Source organism: Mauremys mutica, chromosome 8 (genome assembly GCF_020497125.1).
Source record: "Mauremys mutica isolate MM-2020 ecotype Southern chromosome 8, ASM2049712v1, whole genome shotgun sequence".
NCBI lineage: Eukaryota > Metazoa > Chordata > Testudines > Geoemydidae > Mauremys > Mauremys mutica.
In genome coordinates, this window is record NC_059079.1 from 13,631,892 (window position 1) to 13,646,674 (window position 14,783).

General features: G+C 44.2%; 1 protein-coding gene across 1 annotated transcript in view; it reads right to left on the reverse strand.

Annotated features, from left to right (window-relative positions):
* The window catches only part of PLPP3 (phospholipid phosphatase 3), a 72,827-nt gene that overhangs the window by 15,751 nt on the left and 42,293 nt on the right, over nucleotides 1-14,783 (reverse strand). The window contains exons 3-4 of the mRNA XM_045027540.1: nucleotides 8,756-9,036; nucleotides 7,765-7,822 (exon numbers count right to left, since the gene is read on the reverse strand). Coding sequence (XP_044883475.1) covers nucleotides 7,765-7,822; nucleotides 8,756-9,036 — 339 coding nt within the window. The remainder of the gene's footprint in view (nucleotides 1-7,764; nucleotides 7,823-8,755; nucleotides 9,037-14,783) is intronic.

A 14,783-nucleotide genomic window follows, 5' to 3' on the forward strand; every position in this document is an offset into this window, starting at 1 on the left:
CTTAAATGACTCTTGCCAGCAAGTTAAAGAAGTACGGGCTGGATGAATGGACTATAAGGTGGATAGAAAGCCGGCTAGATTGTCGGGCTCAACGGGTAGTGATCAATGGCTCCGTGTCTAGCTGGCAGCCGGTATCAAGCGGAGTACCCCAAGGGTCAGTCCTAGGACTGGTTTTGTTCAATATCTTCATTAATGATCTGGAGGATGGCATGGATTGCACCCTCATCAAGTTTGCAGATGACACTAAACTGGGAGGAGTGGTAGATACACTGGAGGGTGGAGATAGGATACAGAGGGACCTACACAAATTAGAGCCTTGGGCTACAAGAAATCTGATGAGGTTCAGCAAGGACAAGTGCAGAGTCCTGCACTTAGGATGGAAGAATCCCATGCACTGCTACAGTCTAGGCAGCAGTTCTGCAGAAAAGGACCTAAGGGTTACAGTGGATGAGAAGCTGGATATGAGTCAACAGTGTGCCCTTGTTGCCAAGAAGGCTAATGACATTTTGGGCTATATAAGTAGGGGCATTGCTAGCAGATCGAGGGATGTGATCATTCCCCTCTATTCGGCACTGGTGAGGCCTCATCTGGAGTACTGTGTCCAGTTTTGGGCCCCACACTACAAGAAGGATATGGATAAATTGGAGAGAGTCCAGCGGAGGGCAACAAAAATGACTAGGGGGCTGGAGCACATGACTTATGAGGAGAGGCTGAGGGAACTGGGATTGTTTAGTATGCAGAAGAGAAGAATGAGGGGGGATTTGATAGCTGCTTTCAGCTACCTGAAAGGGGGTTCCAAAGAGGATGGATCTAGACTGTTCTCAGTGGTATCAGATGACAGAACAAGGAGTAATGGTCTCAAGTTGCAGTGGGGGAGGTTTAAGTTGGATATTAGAAAAACTTTTTCACTAGGAGGGTGTTGAAGCACTGGAATGGGCTACGTAGGGAGGTGGTGGAATCTCCACCCTTAGAGATTTTTTAGGCCCGGCTTGACAAAGCCCTGGCTGGGATGATTTAGTTGGGGATTGGTCCTGCTTTGAACAGGGGGGTTGGACTAGCTGGCCTCCTGCGATCCATTCCAAACCTGATATTCTATGATTCTATGACTCCAGATGCCCCCTGAGCTTGTATCTGCATACCACTAAACTCACACCATTCTTGGACCAGAAAGAGTATTCCATGACCCAGCTCTCCCCACTAAGCCACACGCAAAGAACAATGCTAAAAGATTGCAATCAGTCAGTTAATCTAGGGTGACATAATAACAGCAAACCTAAGTAATAACTGCTGGCATCTCAGTTCTCATGAGGGAACGAGGTTCCCTGGAATACAAAAGAACTCAGATAGTTGTGAGGTTATTAGGAAGATTCCGTCACCATGTGGCATTGAATTGCAGGCTAATAACTCATGTTTCTCCTTAATTATGCTCACTGACAGGTGGGGGGAAATTCTCTGCTATTCTTGCTTTCAGAGAACAGAACTCTGAGTAAAAGCCTGGTTCCCAGCACAAAGCTGAAACTTTCTGCAGGGCTTGAGGAATAGAAATCTCCCTTCAGCCTAGTTCAGGGCATTAGGGCATCAACGTAGCTAGTCCAAAGATGTTACTTCAGGTTAATGACCACCCTAGAATCCACCGGCTTTCCCCTTCTTCCCCACTGTGCTTAGCTCTGTGATCCACATGGTCTCAAAAGTCCTATTGTACAGGCCATCTGCATCCTCATAGTTCAACATCCTTATGGGCCTTATCTGACCTTCCGCCTTGTCTTCACTCAGGGGAGAAAAAATGGTGTTCTTAACCCAAGTTAACTACCAGGAAGTAAAATCCTATTGCAGATCAGGCAGTTTGTAGTTTTCACATTAGCGGGTTGAGATAAACCCCCAGCTTCCCTGGAGTCTTTAACTTGACCTGCTAACTCCTGTGAAAACTACAAACCACCTTGTCTCCAGTAGGGTTTTATCTTGAGTGAAGAACACCTCCCATTTTTCCCCTACTAAAGTCACGCCCTTAGTGTGCACACAAATCCAGTTAAACTTTCTCAGCCATTTCCAAACCAAATTGTATAACTCCTCTTCACCCATCCCACTATAAAAATTACAATAAACATTATGGTTCTACTTAGCCAACTGGTAACAGGGCAAGAAAAATTAGTACAAACAGGATTACCAGAGAATCATTTCCCTTTGTAAACTGTTATACAAAGCAAGTGACGTTAATTGCATGTTTTTGATGACAAGAAAATGACACAAAACGTAGCCCTGAACCTGTGTTTCAAATTGAGCCCCAAGTGCTTTTTGTGTGTATTAAATGTCTTCCTGGAGATACTTCCATAAGGATTAGGAATATAGAATCCCCTCTGGTACTTAGTATTTATTCCTATTTCACTAATGGGGGCAAATAGTAACAAAACTCTTGGCCTCATTTGGATATTTTATCAGTCCAGTTCCTAGTGGATAAATGTTCTCACTGGGAAAAAAAAGAAAAAAAAAGCCACTACAATTTACACTAGTTGACAGCATCTCCAGGGGAAGCCAAGGACTGTCCCATCTTCTCATCCCCAGGGCTAAACTCTCCAAGTCAAAGTTGTAGCCCGTGGGTTGGGCACTATGGGGGAATCTTGCACTGCTATTTCTACTCTAGATCATTTCTGTGGATAAATGACAGGCTGGGGATATCGGTCAGGCACCCTTCAGGAATGCTAAATCCACCCCATATTTGGACACCACAAAATGTGCACATTTTCTAAAGCTGTCTGACAGTTTTTGGTAGTGTTTCCCCACACAGGTACATATTTCCTAGTGAGTTTGAGGTCTCCATCTAGGGTCTCATGGCCAAAGATCTGGCCAATGAATGGCACAGACCTGTTGAAAAGGAAGGTTTGCATGAACGATATTTTTATATAGGCTTTTGCACATCGGTGAATTATTTTAGATACCCACCCACTCACAAACACAACATCTCGATGGTTTCCTGGGGCTGATCATTTAAGAATGAGATACTTGCTGAGGGTGAGATTCACCACTGAATGAGTGTTCTGCATTGTTCACTAAGCCCCCATAAATTTGTCCAAGCATGTCTTTAAAAAAGGTCCTGGTGACTAATGACCCCCAATCTGCAGGAGATGCCTGAAAAAATGCAGCCAGTTCCCTGTTCCACGGGCCCCTGCCAAGCCCTTCATTATACAAGCCCTCAGCAGTGCAGCAGCCAAACTTTTGCTGAGCAGCTTCTCAGGAATCGGAGAGCAAACGATTTGTTTATATCAAGATGATTCCTTGACTGGATCCATCAAACTTACTGACACCCAGACATGTTAAAAGCATGCAAAAATAGTGCTTTGCCGTGATTTATCTGTGTTTCAAACCAGTCTTACAAAGCTTCTCTCACCCAATCAACTGGGAAGGAGAGAGGGTTTTTTAACACCCGCTAATATAATATCATTAGTTTTTCTATCATTATCAGCTTTCAGTACAATGGATTTTGTGCCGGGGTGGTACATTTTCATTATGGTTTTGGTGGCAGAAAACACAAAGGAGAAGACTCTCGCACGGAGTGGTAGGAACGTGTGGAATGACAAAGAGGAGGCCACTACTGGATAAGGAGAGGGACTGGCTTGCTGATGTCAGACATAGACTATACACAACTATGTCTCTGTTTGTTTCTTTTTTCTCCCCGTCTTCAATTTCCATCAAACCCATTAGTGTAATTTTTGCCCCAGCTCTATGAGCACAATTGAACAGATAGCCTGACTGTGCCTGCTACCAATCCTAGCTCAGTCTTTCAAGCCTTAAAAACCTTTGGGAATTTTGGGCCAGTAATCCTCCATCCAGAGGGATAAATGGAACCAATCCAGTGTCACAGGTCAGTCTGTTATATCCCAGCCAAGGAGCAGAGGTCGGTGCCTTCCAGACTGTAGTCTTGGAGAACATAGGCTGTACCGGTCAAAAGCCGGTTTCCACAATGTTTTGTTTACAGTCTCTAGTGGGTTGGGGGAGAGAGGCAGACGCTGCAGAGCGCTGATAGCCGAAGTGCTTCCATATGAGGACGATGAGAAGGGCAGGGACAGGGAAGAGAAATCAGAGCTTGATTACTGTTGGTGTGTGCCATGGCCGCAATCTCTCTCTCTCTCTGTGATATATCACTGCTGCCTGCTAACAGCTGCAACCAAGGCCCTGTCCCACAATGCACTTCTCAGTGGATTCAGATGAGCATGCTTCCCCTCTGGAGGAGCCTAGCAGAAGGCTCATGGGCCGCAGCTATTCAGCTGTGCGCTACCCCAAATACAGGGCAGTCGTTAAAAGCCAAGTGGTAGCCTACTGTGGAGCTCAGAGAAAAATATATGGCAGGCACTGGGGCGAAGTGGTGAAAAATGGCAGGACAAAAAAAGCATTGTTCTTAACATCCCATGGGAGCATCTCATGCAAGATGCCATCTCCAGACCTGGCTCTGGCCTCTGCAGGGAACCCAGTGCACAGAGCATTTATAAGTCAGGCCCATCCTGCGTATCTGAACTGCCAGTGTGCCGTTTTGTTTCTAACGTGCTGTGTAACTGTTGCCCTTGCAGAAAAAACCTGGCAAAGTTTGTGAGAATAAAACAACCCACCCAGTGCTTTTAACATAGGAGAGAGAAACTCAGAGGTCTTTAGTCAACCTCCATTGAAGCCAGTTGGGCAAAAATCCTGAGAGATGCTAACCTGCATCTCTAACTGTTGTTGAAGGCACCCGGCACATCTTGGGAAGGGGGTGGAGGCAGGGCCGGTGCAAGGATGTTTTGTGCCCTAGGCGAAACTTCCACCTTGCGTGCCCCCCTCCGTGCCCTCACCCTGAGGCGCCCCCCCCGGCAGCTCCCCCCCTCCGCCCTGAGGCGCCCCCCTTGTGGCAGCTCCCCACCCCCCCTCCACCCTGAGGCACCCCCCCGCGCCCCAGCTCACCCCTGCTCTGCCTCCACCCCGAGCACGCCGTCGCTGCTTCACTTCTCCTGCCTCCCAGGCTTGCAGCGCCAATCAGCTTAGGTGCCGCAAGCCTGGGAGGCGGGAGAAGTGAAGCAGCCATGGCGTGCTTGGGGAGGAGGCGGGGCGGGGGTGAGCTGGGGCGGGGAGTTCCCCTCTGTGCCGCCCCCCTCCCCTTACTTGCTGCAGGCAGCCCTCCCCTGCCCCAGCACCCTCCACCTAAATGCTGGCGGCGACTGGGGCGGCCGAAGATCCGGCCCCCGCGGTCGCTGCCGAAGAAAATGGCGCCCCCCAAATCCTAGTGCCCTAGGTGACCGCCTAGGTTGCCTAAATGGTTGCACCGGCCCTGGGTGGAGGGGATTTGCCTGAGTCAGCACTTCAAGATTTGTCCCCATCTATTTTAATAAAGGAAGCAGCAGAACAGAATCCTTATGATTTAAAGAGTGCGAGCCACTCCTTTGTGGTATCAGGATCAGCAGAGGCCTTGAAAGGGTGGTGGCAGAATCTAGCAAACAATGGGATCAAACACAGAAAGACAGCACCAGTCTCGCTTATTGTTCTGACAGAACCAGCCACCTGTTTAATTAAAGCCGCCAGTCCTCATAGTTTCCTGAAGCCAAGCCTGAAAGCTTCTTAGCGATGACCTACTTGACTGCTTGCAGAACCTTATTTAATACTCATGGCAATCAATGGCTCCAAGCTCAGTTTGGAAAGTTTTTGCAAATCAGCCATTAAGGGCTTAGATTTCTGTGAAATGTCACTGCGTTGGCTTTGGCACTATGAATGATTCCCCTCCTCTCCTGACACGGCAAAGGAACTTTTAACCTGTTAACTTTAATTAAAGCTGCTGCACTTAAGGGTATATAAATAGAGATCACTCGCTGACAGCATGCTGGGGTCGGGGGGAGTTACTATTTCACGGAAAACTGAAGTAGTGATTTTTGTGGATGGGTAAAACAAAACAGTCATTCAGAAATCTGTCGTGCAGAACTGTTGCCACAACCCTGAGTCTCCCTTTCTCTTACACACACAAACACAACATTCAACCCAATTTTGTTTGGGGGGTTGGGTAGGATGGGAAATGTCCGATTCCTTTCACATCACATATCCCCAGCCATTCACTGACAACGTTGTTTTAACGTCGCTGAGAGGAAATGGCGTGAATGTTTCCAGAATACATTTGAAATCTTTCAAGAAAAGAAAAAAGAAAATGAGGAACTCAATGAATGGAACCCCCACAACTGTCTAAAAACCCAGTAATTAAATTACAGAAACTGCTTCCAGCCTGGGGGAGGGGGGTAAAAAACCAGGAGAGCGCAGTGGTAATTTATCTTTTCAGATGGCAAAGTAAAGAGGAGGTGGGGAAGTGCAGCTCGTGGATAAATAAAAGTTCATGTTTAATGTTTTCATAAGTACCGGGCTGTTTCTTCGGTTTCCAAGCTAAGGTTACAGGAGATATGGGGGCCGCAAATCTTTGAAAGTATCCAAAAACCTTTCTCCTAATTATTTTTTGCACAAATCACTGCCCAAATCCCCTTTCCAAAAAAGTTTACTGTAGTTCCACCCATAATTGACCTGTGCTGGGTTGTTTCATGAGTGCTATCAAGCATGCCTTCAGCAACTACAAGCAGGAAGCACCTTGGCACACTGCTCAATTCAAGGGCAGAGTAGAGGAAGGGCAGAACCATTTTTCATTGACAAAGAAAAACAGACCAGCTCACAGTTTTGGATCAGACTGTGTCGGGAGGCCAGTTCACCTGCTTTGCTTTCAGATTTGGCCCCAAATGTGACATGGAAACCAGACTTTAAGCTATAGGGGCAGCCAGTTAGGCTTATATATTCATCAAGTGCAGAGACCAGAGCAAGCTGCCTAATATAACCCTAAATAGAGCCCCTGTGCATTGATCTTAGGCGATGCAGCTTTCTTGTTTGGCTCACCCATCATGTGCCAGCAATGCCCCTCTGCCATGTACATTGGCCAAACCAGACAGTCTCTACGCAAAAGAATAAATGGACACAAATCTGACATCAGGAATCATAACATTCAAAAACCAGTGGGAGAACACTTCAACCTCTCTAACCACTCAGTGACAGACTTGAAGGTGGCAATTTTGCAACAAAAAAACTTCAAAAACAGACTCCAAAGAGAAACTGCTGAACTTGAATTAATATGCAAACTAGATACTATTAACTGTGGCCTAAACAAAGACTTGGAATGGTTGGGTCATTACACCAATTGAATCTATTTCCCTATGTTAAGTTCTCCTCACACCTTCTATGGGCCATTTTAATTATCACTTCAAAAAGTTTTTTTTCCTCCTGCTGAAGATAGCTCATCTCAATTGATTAGACTCTGCCTGTTGGTATGCATACTTCCACCTTTTCATGTTCTCTGTATGTATAAATATCCCCTGTCTGTGTGTTCCATTCTATGCATCCGAAGAAGTGAGCTGCAGCTCACGAAAGCTCATGCTAAAATAAATTTGTTAGTCTTTAAGGTGCCACAAGTACTCTTGTTGACTTCAGTGAGAGTTTGAGCAAGGAATGCAGGATTGATCTGGAGACTTGGTAACAGTCCTGGTGCAGCCAAGGTCTGTGTAACCGGACAGAAATTTCAGGAGTCACAAGACCAAACAATGCTAAAAGTACAAGTATTTTTGAGTTTTTAATGGCAGTTGTTTATTCAGTCCCTGCAGTCTTCTGATGCAGTCAGAGCAATGTAATCAGCTGCCAGATTGCTACAAGTGGGGGTGAGCGTCCCATGTGGGGATGCTGCAGTGTGGAAACAGGTTTGGCTCTCAAAAAATTAAGGGTACTCACCACCAAATAAAGCATGGTATAGAGCGAGAAGGAGGCGTGACCAGAGAAGAAGGATTTCCTGCAAGACAAAGAACCAGCCATTGAAATATTAGATCGAACCTGCCTATGAATAATGAAGAGGCAGGACTGTGACCTGCCTCTTGCAACAGGGGAATTAAAAGATGTAAGGTACACCCTTATTTTTTCAGTATGGGCTACCTGGCATTGTGGATGGGGAAGCATCCTCTCTGGGGCTGCTGCTCCCCCCATACCCAGCCGGGTGGAGAGTGAGTGGATGAGCAGGGTATGTATCCAGCATTGGCTCCACCCCCATCCTGACACTCCAGCCAATGCAGCTGAGCATGGTGACATGACAAGAAGACCAGTAGCAAATTATTTCCTCTCTGGATGAATAGGTGGAGAATCATGGGATTGCAGTTCCCTTCCTGGTCTGCTTTTGGGGCAGCACGGCTATGAACTGTTATATACTCAGCAGACTGCTAACTTACAAACTAGCCCCAAATATCTGGGAATTTCTATAGAAATAAAGGTAAACACCAATCCAGGTGCATTAAGTATAACTTGTAAAAACCGCCCACCCCCTAAAAAATCAAAATTAAATATCCAATGAACACGACACAAAAAAGACTTTGAAAAAGAGTTCCTGACGCTGTTTGCTGTCTTTACACAAAGGAAGGGCTGCTTTGCCGTGTAGATCCAAACCACTGAACTGTGATGTCAGCTCTTATGGTAAATTCCCACATTGAGCAAGCATTCATAAAACAATGGTGTGGGAGTTAATAGAAGGAAGGAGAAGTATTATTCAGCCGAGTTCAGTAACTCCTTAGGGAAATTGCCAGTCAATAGTAGTAGCTCAATGACAGTCTTTCCAGAGAAGGAAGTTTCCAAATGATCCATTGCTGGCAGAAGGGACCTGAGGAGTATTTTGTGGGACACCATTTTGGCAGAAACAACAGTTCCCCCCCTATATTGTCAAGGAAATGCCTCTCACCTGGCTTCCTGGACTCTGCTGTCATTTCCCCTACAGGTGTAGTTTTGAATGTAGCCTTTAGAGCAGTCGATTACTGAAAAGTCTGGATTACAAACGTCCAGGAAATGAGGTCGCAAGCGTCCGACGGACACTTTGGCAATGTCTGTGAAGGACTGGCTGATGGCACAGCCAAAGGCAAAACAGCCCACTTGTTTGTAGAGAGCCGCCACATATGGGTTCTGGATGAAGGACCGAGACTTCTCCTTTAAGTAGTGAATCCGGTAGAATTCCCCGGTTATGATCTGAGGGAGGAATTTAAAAAAATCTATAAATAAAAAACACGTTTTGCATTAAGAGGTCACATGAGGTAAATGTGCAACCGCACAAGATAATAAGATCTCAGAATAAATGAGCATTTGTTAAGAAATAAACTACAGGGTCCTGCATTCAAGTCTTTCAGAGCCCCATTAATTACTGTAGGCTTACGGCCAGGTGCATATTAACACTTCTTAGTGAGAGAATTTTTGTTTCAGACAGAAGGCAAGCATGTTTCTGAATGATACATATTTATCCGCAAATCCTGTCTTAGAAGCAGACTCATGTTAAATAAATATTGACGGAATTCCAAGAACAACTTGCCCATCTGAAAACTATTAGGTTCCATTATATCTCAGACTCACAATTCTACCTCAGAATGCAACACGGGGTTAAAAAACCATGTTTTTGTTTATTGCAGGGAGCACTGTAAAATGGCACTTACCAATCTCTCTCTTTCCCCCCTCTGTAGGTTACAGTGACATGCCCAGAGACATGAAGAAACTGATCTAACCTCTTTTTTTTTTTGTAGAGTCTAGCTATCCCATATTCCTGTGTCAACAAAAGCCGTCAGTCACACCTAAAAAAATTTGGCAACACCATATCAGCGATTGGACACTTGCTTCATGGACGTAGCAAGAGACACAATGCAAATCAACAGCAAATGATTCCAAAAGGCGAATACTTCCTAAGAAGTGCTCACTTGGCTTGAGTCAGTCAGCTGAGCAAGAGAGAGAAAGAGCCCTAGGAATGCCACTGTTCTTAATATAACAAAACCACAGTGGATTACAGAATTTTCACCTTTTTGCTGTGTTTTCACTATGTTGTTGATGCATAAAGCAGGAAGGTAAATAAAAGACCAGTGTATCAGTACACTCCTTTTCAGAAATATCCAGCCATTTCATTTTCTTCACACATGGATGAAGCTGAACTTGGTCAAACCAGAGATCCTTTAAGTTCCAGAGAAACCTTTGTAACCGGATGATGTTCATGGAATCATAGATATCAGAGACAAAAAACACCTGCTAGGTGTTCTGTTCTTCTCCATCCTAGTGTAAATTGTTCCCTAATTATATTTTGTATAATTTACAATGCTTTGCTTTTTCTTGTTCTGAATATCTCAAGTAATGAGGCTTCCACCATGTCAAATGGGAGAGTGTTCCGCCACCTGCAGGATCTCACCATTTGGAATTCTCTTCTCCGACACATCCTAAATTTCCAGAAATCAAGACCAATATTTTTTTTTAAACATAAGGAAAAATGCTAAGGCCGAGCTAGACATTGGATCAAAATCTGCTCTCGTGTACGTTGGTGTAAAGCCGGAATAACTGAATTGACTTCAAATGCTCCAGCTCCCCCAGATTTATACCAGTGTAACTGAGATCAGAATTCAACTACAACCTAATCAGAGAGACAAAAGAATCAAGGTTCCTTGAGGAACAAGGTTACTATGTTAAATTCCATATAGAAAAAAAAAATCTAACATTCCAGAGGTGGGTTTTTTTTTAATTATTTTTCATAGCTTTAAAAAAAATGAACACAGAGAATCAGATTCTTAGATCCTCAAAGTATTTAGAATCTGGCCCAAAATTTGCAGTGGCCAGACCCAATTTAAATCATACAAAGCTTCCATAAACACAGGACTTTCCTGGGAATTCCAATGGTCCTTGCAGTTATTAAGCAGCAAATTATGTATTTCTCGTGCCATGTAGTGGGGGAGTGTTGTAGATTTGACAATGTTGTCATAAATCATAGTTATGAACCTGAGGACCTGGCTTCTTGTAATCCTAACTCTTAAAAGGCAATTTAATGAAAATCAGGCCATGAAATGAAGTCCAAATGTCTCACCTTTCCAAAAGAGGCAAAGGCTTAAATTGTTCTGTCACGTTACACACCTAGTTTTTGAGCTCCAGATTTACAGCTTTAGGATTTTATTCATTACTTTCAATGTTTTTATACCTGAGTAATAAAATTAGGTGTTTTTTTTTCTCCCTCACTCCCCTTTCTGATCCAGTCAGCAGCATTGTGATATGTAAATTTAACTGTCAGGAAAAATACCTTCATGCTAATCCCTTTCTGAAACAGCTCGCAATATTCTTCACAGCATGGCAGCCAGCCAACTCTATGCTGAAGAGAATTCTCCCCTGCCTACCTTTTTAAAAACTTGGCACAACTTTTGGAAACTAATAAACTGGAAAAGTATTGCAATTAGACTAAGAGATGAAACTGTATCATGGTTTGAACTCTGAGTACTAGGGCTTGAAAAACAAAGGTTGACCTAAAGTAACTGAAATAATAGCTATGCAGGCTTTATCAAAGGGAAGTAAAAAAAAAACCCCAAATGCTGCAAGCAGGCACTTATACTTCCATACTTCTTGGAGAAAGACATCGGGGCCATTGACCTGCCATGGAGAGTTTACAAACCACAGTCACATTTTACAAAAGAATATTAGTATCGAGCTCCCTGTGGGCTTGACTGAGGTTGTCTGGTCTTACAGCTGACCTGTTCCAGAGTCATTTGTAATCTCTTGAGAATCCAAATGCTCTGCAGATGATGGTTTATCTAGATTTTGGACTATCTTCAAATGCAGGCTGCGAGCCAGGGAGTATATTTGCATGAGGACCAAAAAAGAATGCCTGGACATTTCTCCTGTGGCAGAACACAGTTCATTTGTGTCATGGAAAGGACATTCATGCTTTCTAATTGTCATTTGGAGGCAGTTCTTCTCCCTGCCGCTGTCATTTCAATTTCTCTCTGTGTTTGCTCATTTATCTGCAAATGAGTGGTTTAGGAATCTCCTGTGGGTTTTGTGGGCACTCGGGAATCTGTTTCCACTACACACAAAGCACTGGTCTACATGTAAAATTTAGATTGACCTAGCTGTAGTTAACCACTGGGTAGCTACTGCCACTTAGGGAGCTGGGTTACCTACACTGACAGAAAAAGCTCTTCCATCAATTTAGGAAGTGTCTATACTATGGCACTACAGTGGCATAGCTGCAGCTGTGCCACTCATAGTGTCGACACACCCAAAGAAATGGCCTGTGGATTTTGCCACTCTCAAAGTGAAGGTGTCCAGTCTGCAACCACACCGCAGAAGGATACCTCACCCCAACTGCTTACTGCAACTTTCTTTGATGGCTGGGTGCATATAGTCATGCAGGGAAGAGGTGCCTGCATCTTATAAGGCTTAGAACTGCAGAGGGAAAATAAATTGAATTAAGGATGATACTTGACACCACAGGATGTACCATTATTCTCAGAGTTCACAAATGGATCCCCTTAAAGCTTAGACATGTGACCATTTTAAACAGGGACCAACAAAGTCTAGGGATTAATATTTTTTCTCACTGCTGGTGGTCTTGGTAATTGCACAGATGTAGCAGATTGTAAATTGGAGACTTCAGTCTCCCGCTAACACACTGCTGGGTAGTCATGACCCCTCCCTATTTTAGTTAAAATCATGGCTGAACGTTAATGAAAAGCTAAAATAGGGCGAAGTTGTTTTTTTGGCAACGCTCTCCCTGATAAAGAGGGACTTAGAAAACTAATTCAGCACAGATGTGCACAAACTGAAACTTCATCCTGAACAAACAAGTCTTAAAGGTATTAATCTCCTTTTCTGACTTGTGTCTCCAGCAAATAATTTGCATGTGGTATATAGAGAATTTCCCAGTGTGAATTGCTGGAAACATTTAACATAGTCACTATAAGATACAAATATCAAACTTTTCTCTCTAGTATTTTTTACAATCTTTCTGATCAAGTGTAAGTTTTATATACAATTATCATCAATTATCCAGTTGGCCCAGTAATTACACTTTCAGGGTCTTTCTAATCAGTTTTGTCTCCAAGGTATTGTTTTTCTGTGGCTTGCCAAATGGGACCACTTAACATTGAAATATAAAGTATCTGACTATCCACATTTGTATTCTTATAAATTAGCTGATCTAGAAAACTTGTTGGTTTTTTTCTAAAGCTGTCAAGATTTGATAGTACATGGAGTTGGGTACGAACAACAGTATTAGCCATAAGGAGGCTCAGGAAATGGAATAAAGAACTTTTTGCCTCTAGGGCATGGTGTAATAATAATAATAAAATAAGATATACCTATCTCATAGAGCTGGAAGGGACCCTGAAGGGTCATCAAGTCCAGCTCCCTGCCTTCACTAGCAGGATTAAGTACTGATTTTTTTGCCCCAGATCTCTAAGTGGCCCCCTCAAAGACTGAACTTATAACCCTGGGTGTAGCAGGCCAATGCTCAAACCACTGAGGTATCCCTCTCCCCAAAATGGCTTTAAATCCAAGCCTAGCTGGAAGTGATCGCCAGTTGTTATCACCTGTTCGGTGGCCTATGTGAAATAGGTTTGTGGCCTCACTCAAGATCAGAGGGTTTAATTCATCCCTGTGCAGAAACCCACCATAAAGCTTGTGCACCACAGACGGCCCTCTTTGAGGACATCAGTGATGCATAAGCCTTGTGCTGTCCTCCGCACAGGTTGAATTTCAGTCCTAGTGAGCAATTGCCCCTCACTTGTTAACATTAGGAACAGAGAGCCCAAGAACTGAAGGGACATGAATAATTCTCTCCTTGATACAGGGAGTCCCTCCACAACTGGCTTTTAATGCTTGCTGGCTGGTCAGTGTGGAGAATCTTGTATTATCATAGCTTATGCCAAGCCTCGTCTATGGATAAAAAGAGGCCTTCAGTCTCCATGAGGGTCAAATATTTTCCACAAGTAAAAGCACAGGAGTGAGTAGATGAGGTTTAGTGGCCTGCCATGTGCAGGAGGTCAGACTAGAGCAGCGGTTCTCAAACTTCATTGCACCGTGACCCCCTTCTGAAAACAAAAATTATGACACGACCTCAGGAGGGGGGAACCAAAGACCAAGCCCACCCGAGTCCCACCACCCCAGGCATGGGGGGCGGGAGGGACAAAGCTGAAGCCCAAGGGCTTCTGCCCTGGGTGGGGGCATGAAACCTTAGCGCTGGGCAGTGGGGCTTCAGACTTGCGGGAGCCCAGGGCCAAGACCAGCCTTGGCGACCCATTTAAAATGGGGTTGCGACTCACTTTGGGGTCACAACCCACAGTTTGAGAACCCCTGGACTAGATAATCATGATGGTCCCTTCTGATCTTAAAGTCTATGGGTCTATGAGCATTTAGTAGAGGTCTGAGAGCAAAAATCTTAGGGGCAATTAGTATCTCAATGCCAAGAGCAGTCTTTGTCTCCAAGTCAGTAAATATGTGGGCACTGAACACAAATGCATATCCCTCTATGTCCTCACAGAAGCAGAAATATTCACCTCTAAAGTTGACTCTGGCAGTCTTCAAGACACAGAAAACACAACCCGGACCTTTCACTCTGGCCAAAAGATTCTGCCGGTGCCAGTATTTAAAGCTGGGAGTTGGGAATGTGAAATGGTTTTGTTTTATTTATTGTCCTAAATTGCCCCTACCTACAGTCATGTCTTTGAAGAGCAAACATTTCAAACGAAAGGAGAGATATTGGGGCTTTGTGGATTTGGAAGGACTTCATATTATGCTACAAAAATTCTGGTATCTGGGTTACATCTGAAAAAGAGGTCAGTGTGACTTGAATTTTCCACATATTCTGCCATAGCAAGAAATCTGTTTCTTAAATCACTTGTTAGCCATTTGTATCACTCAGCAACAAATAACTGAGCTTTTGTATTTTCCTTACCAATTTACTTTTGTTGTGAGTGAAGTGA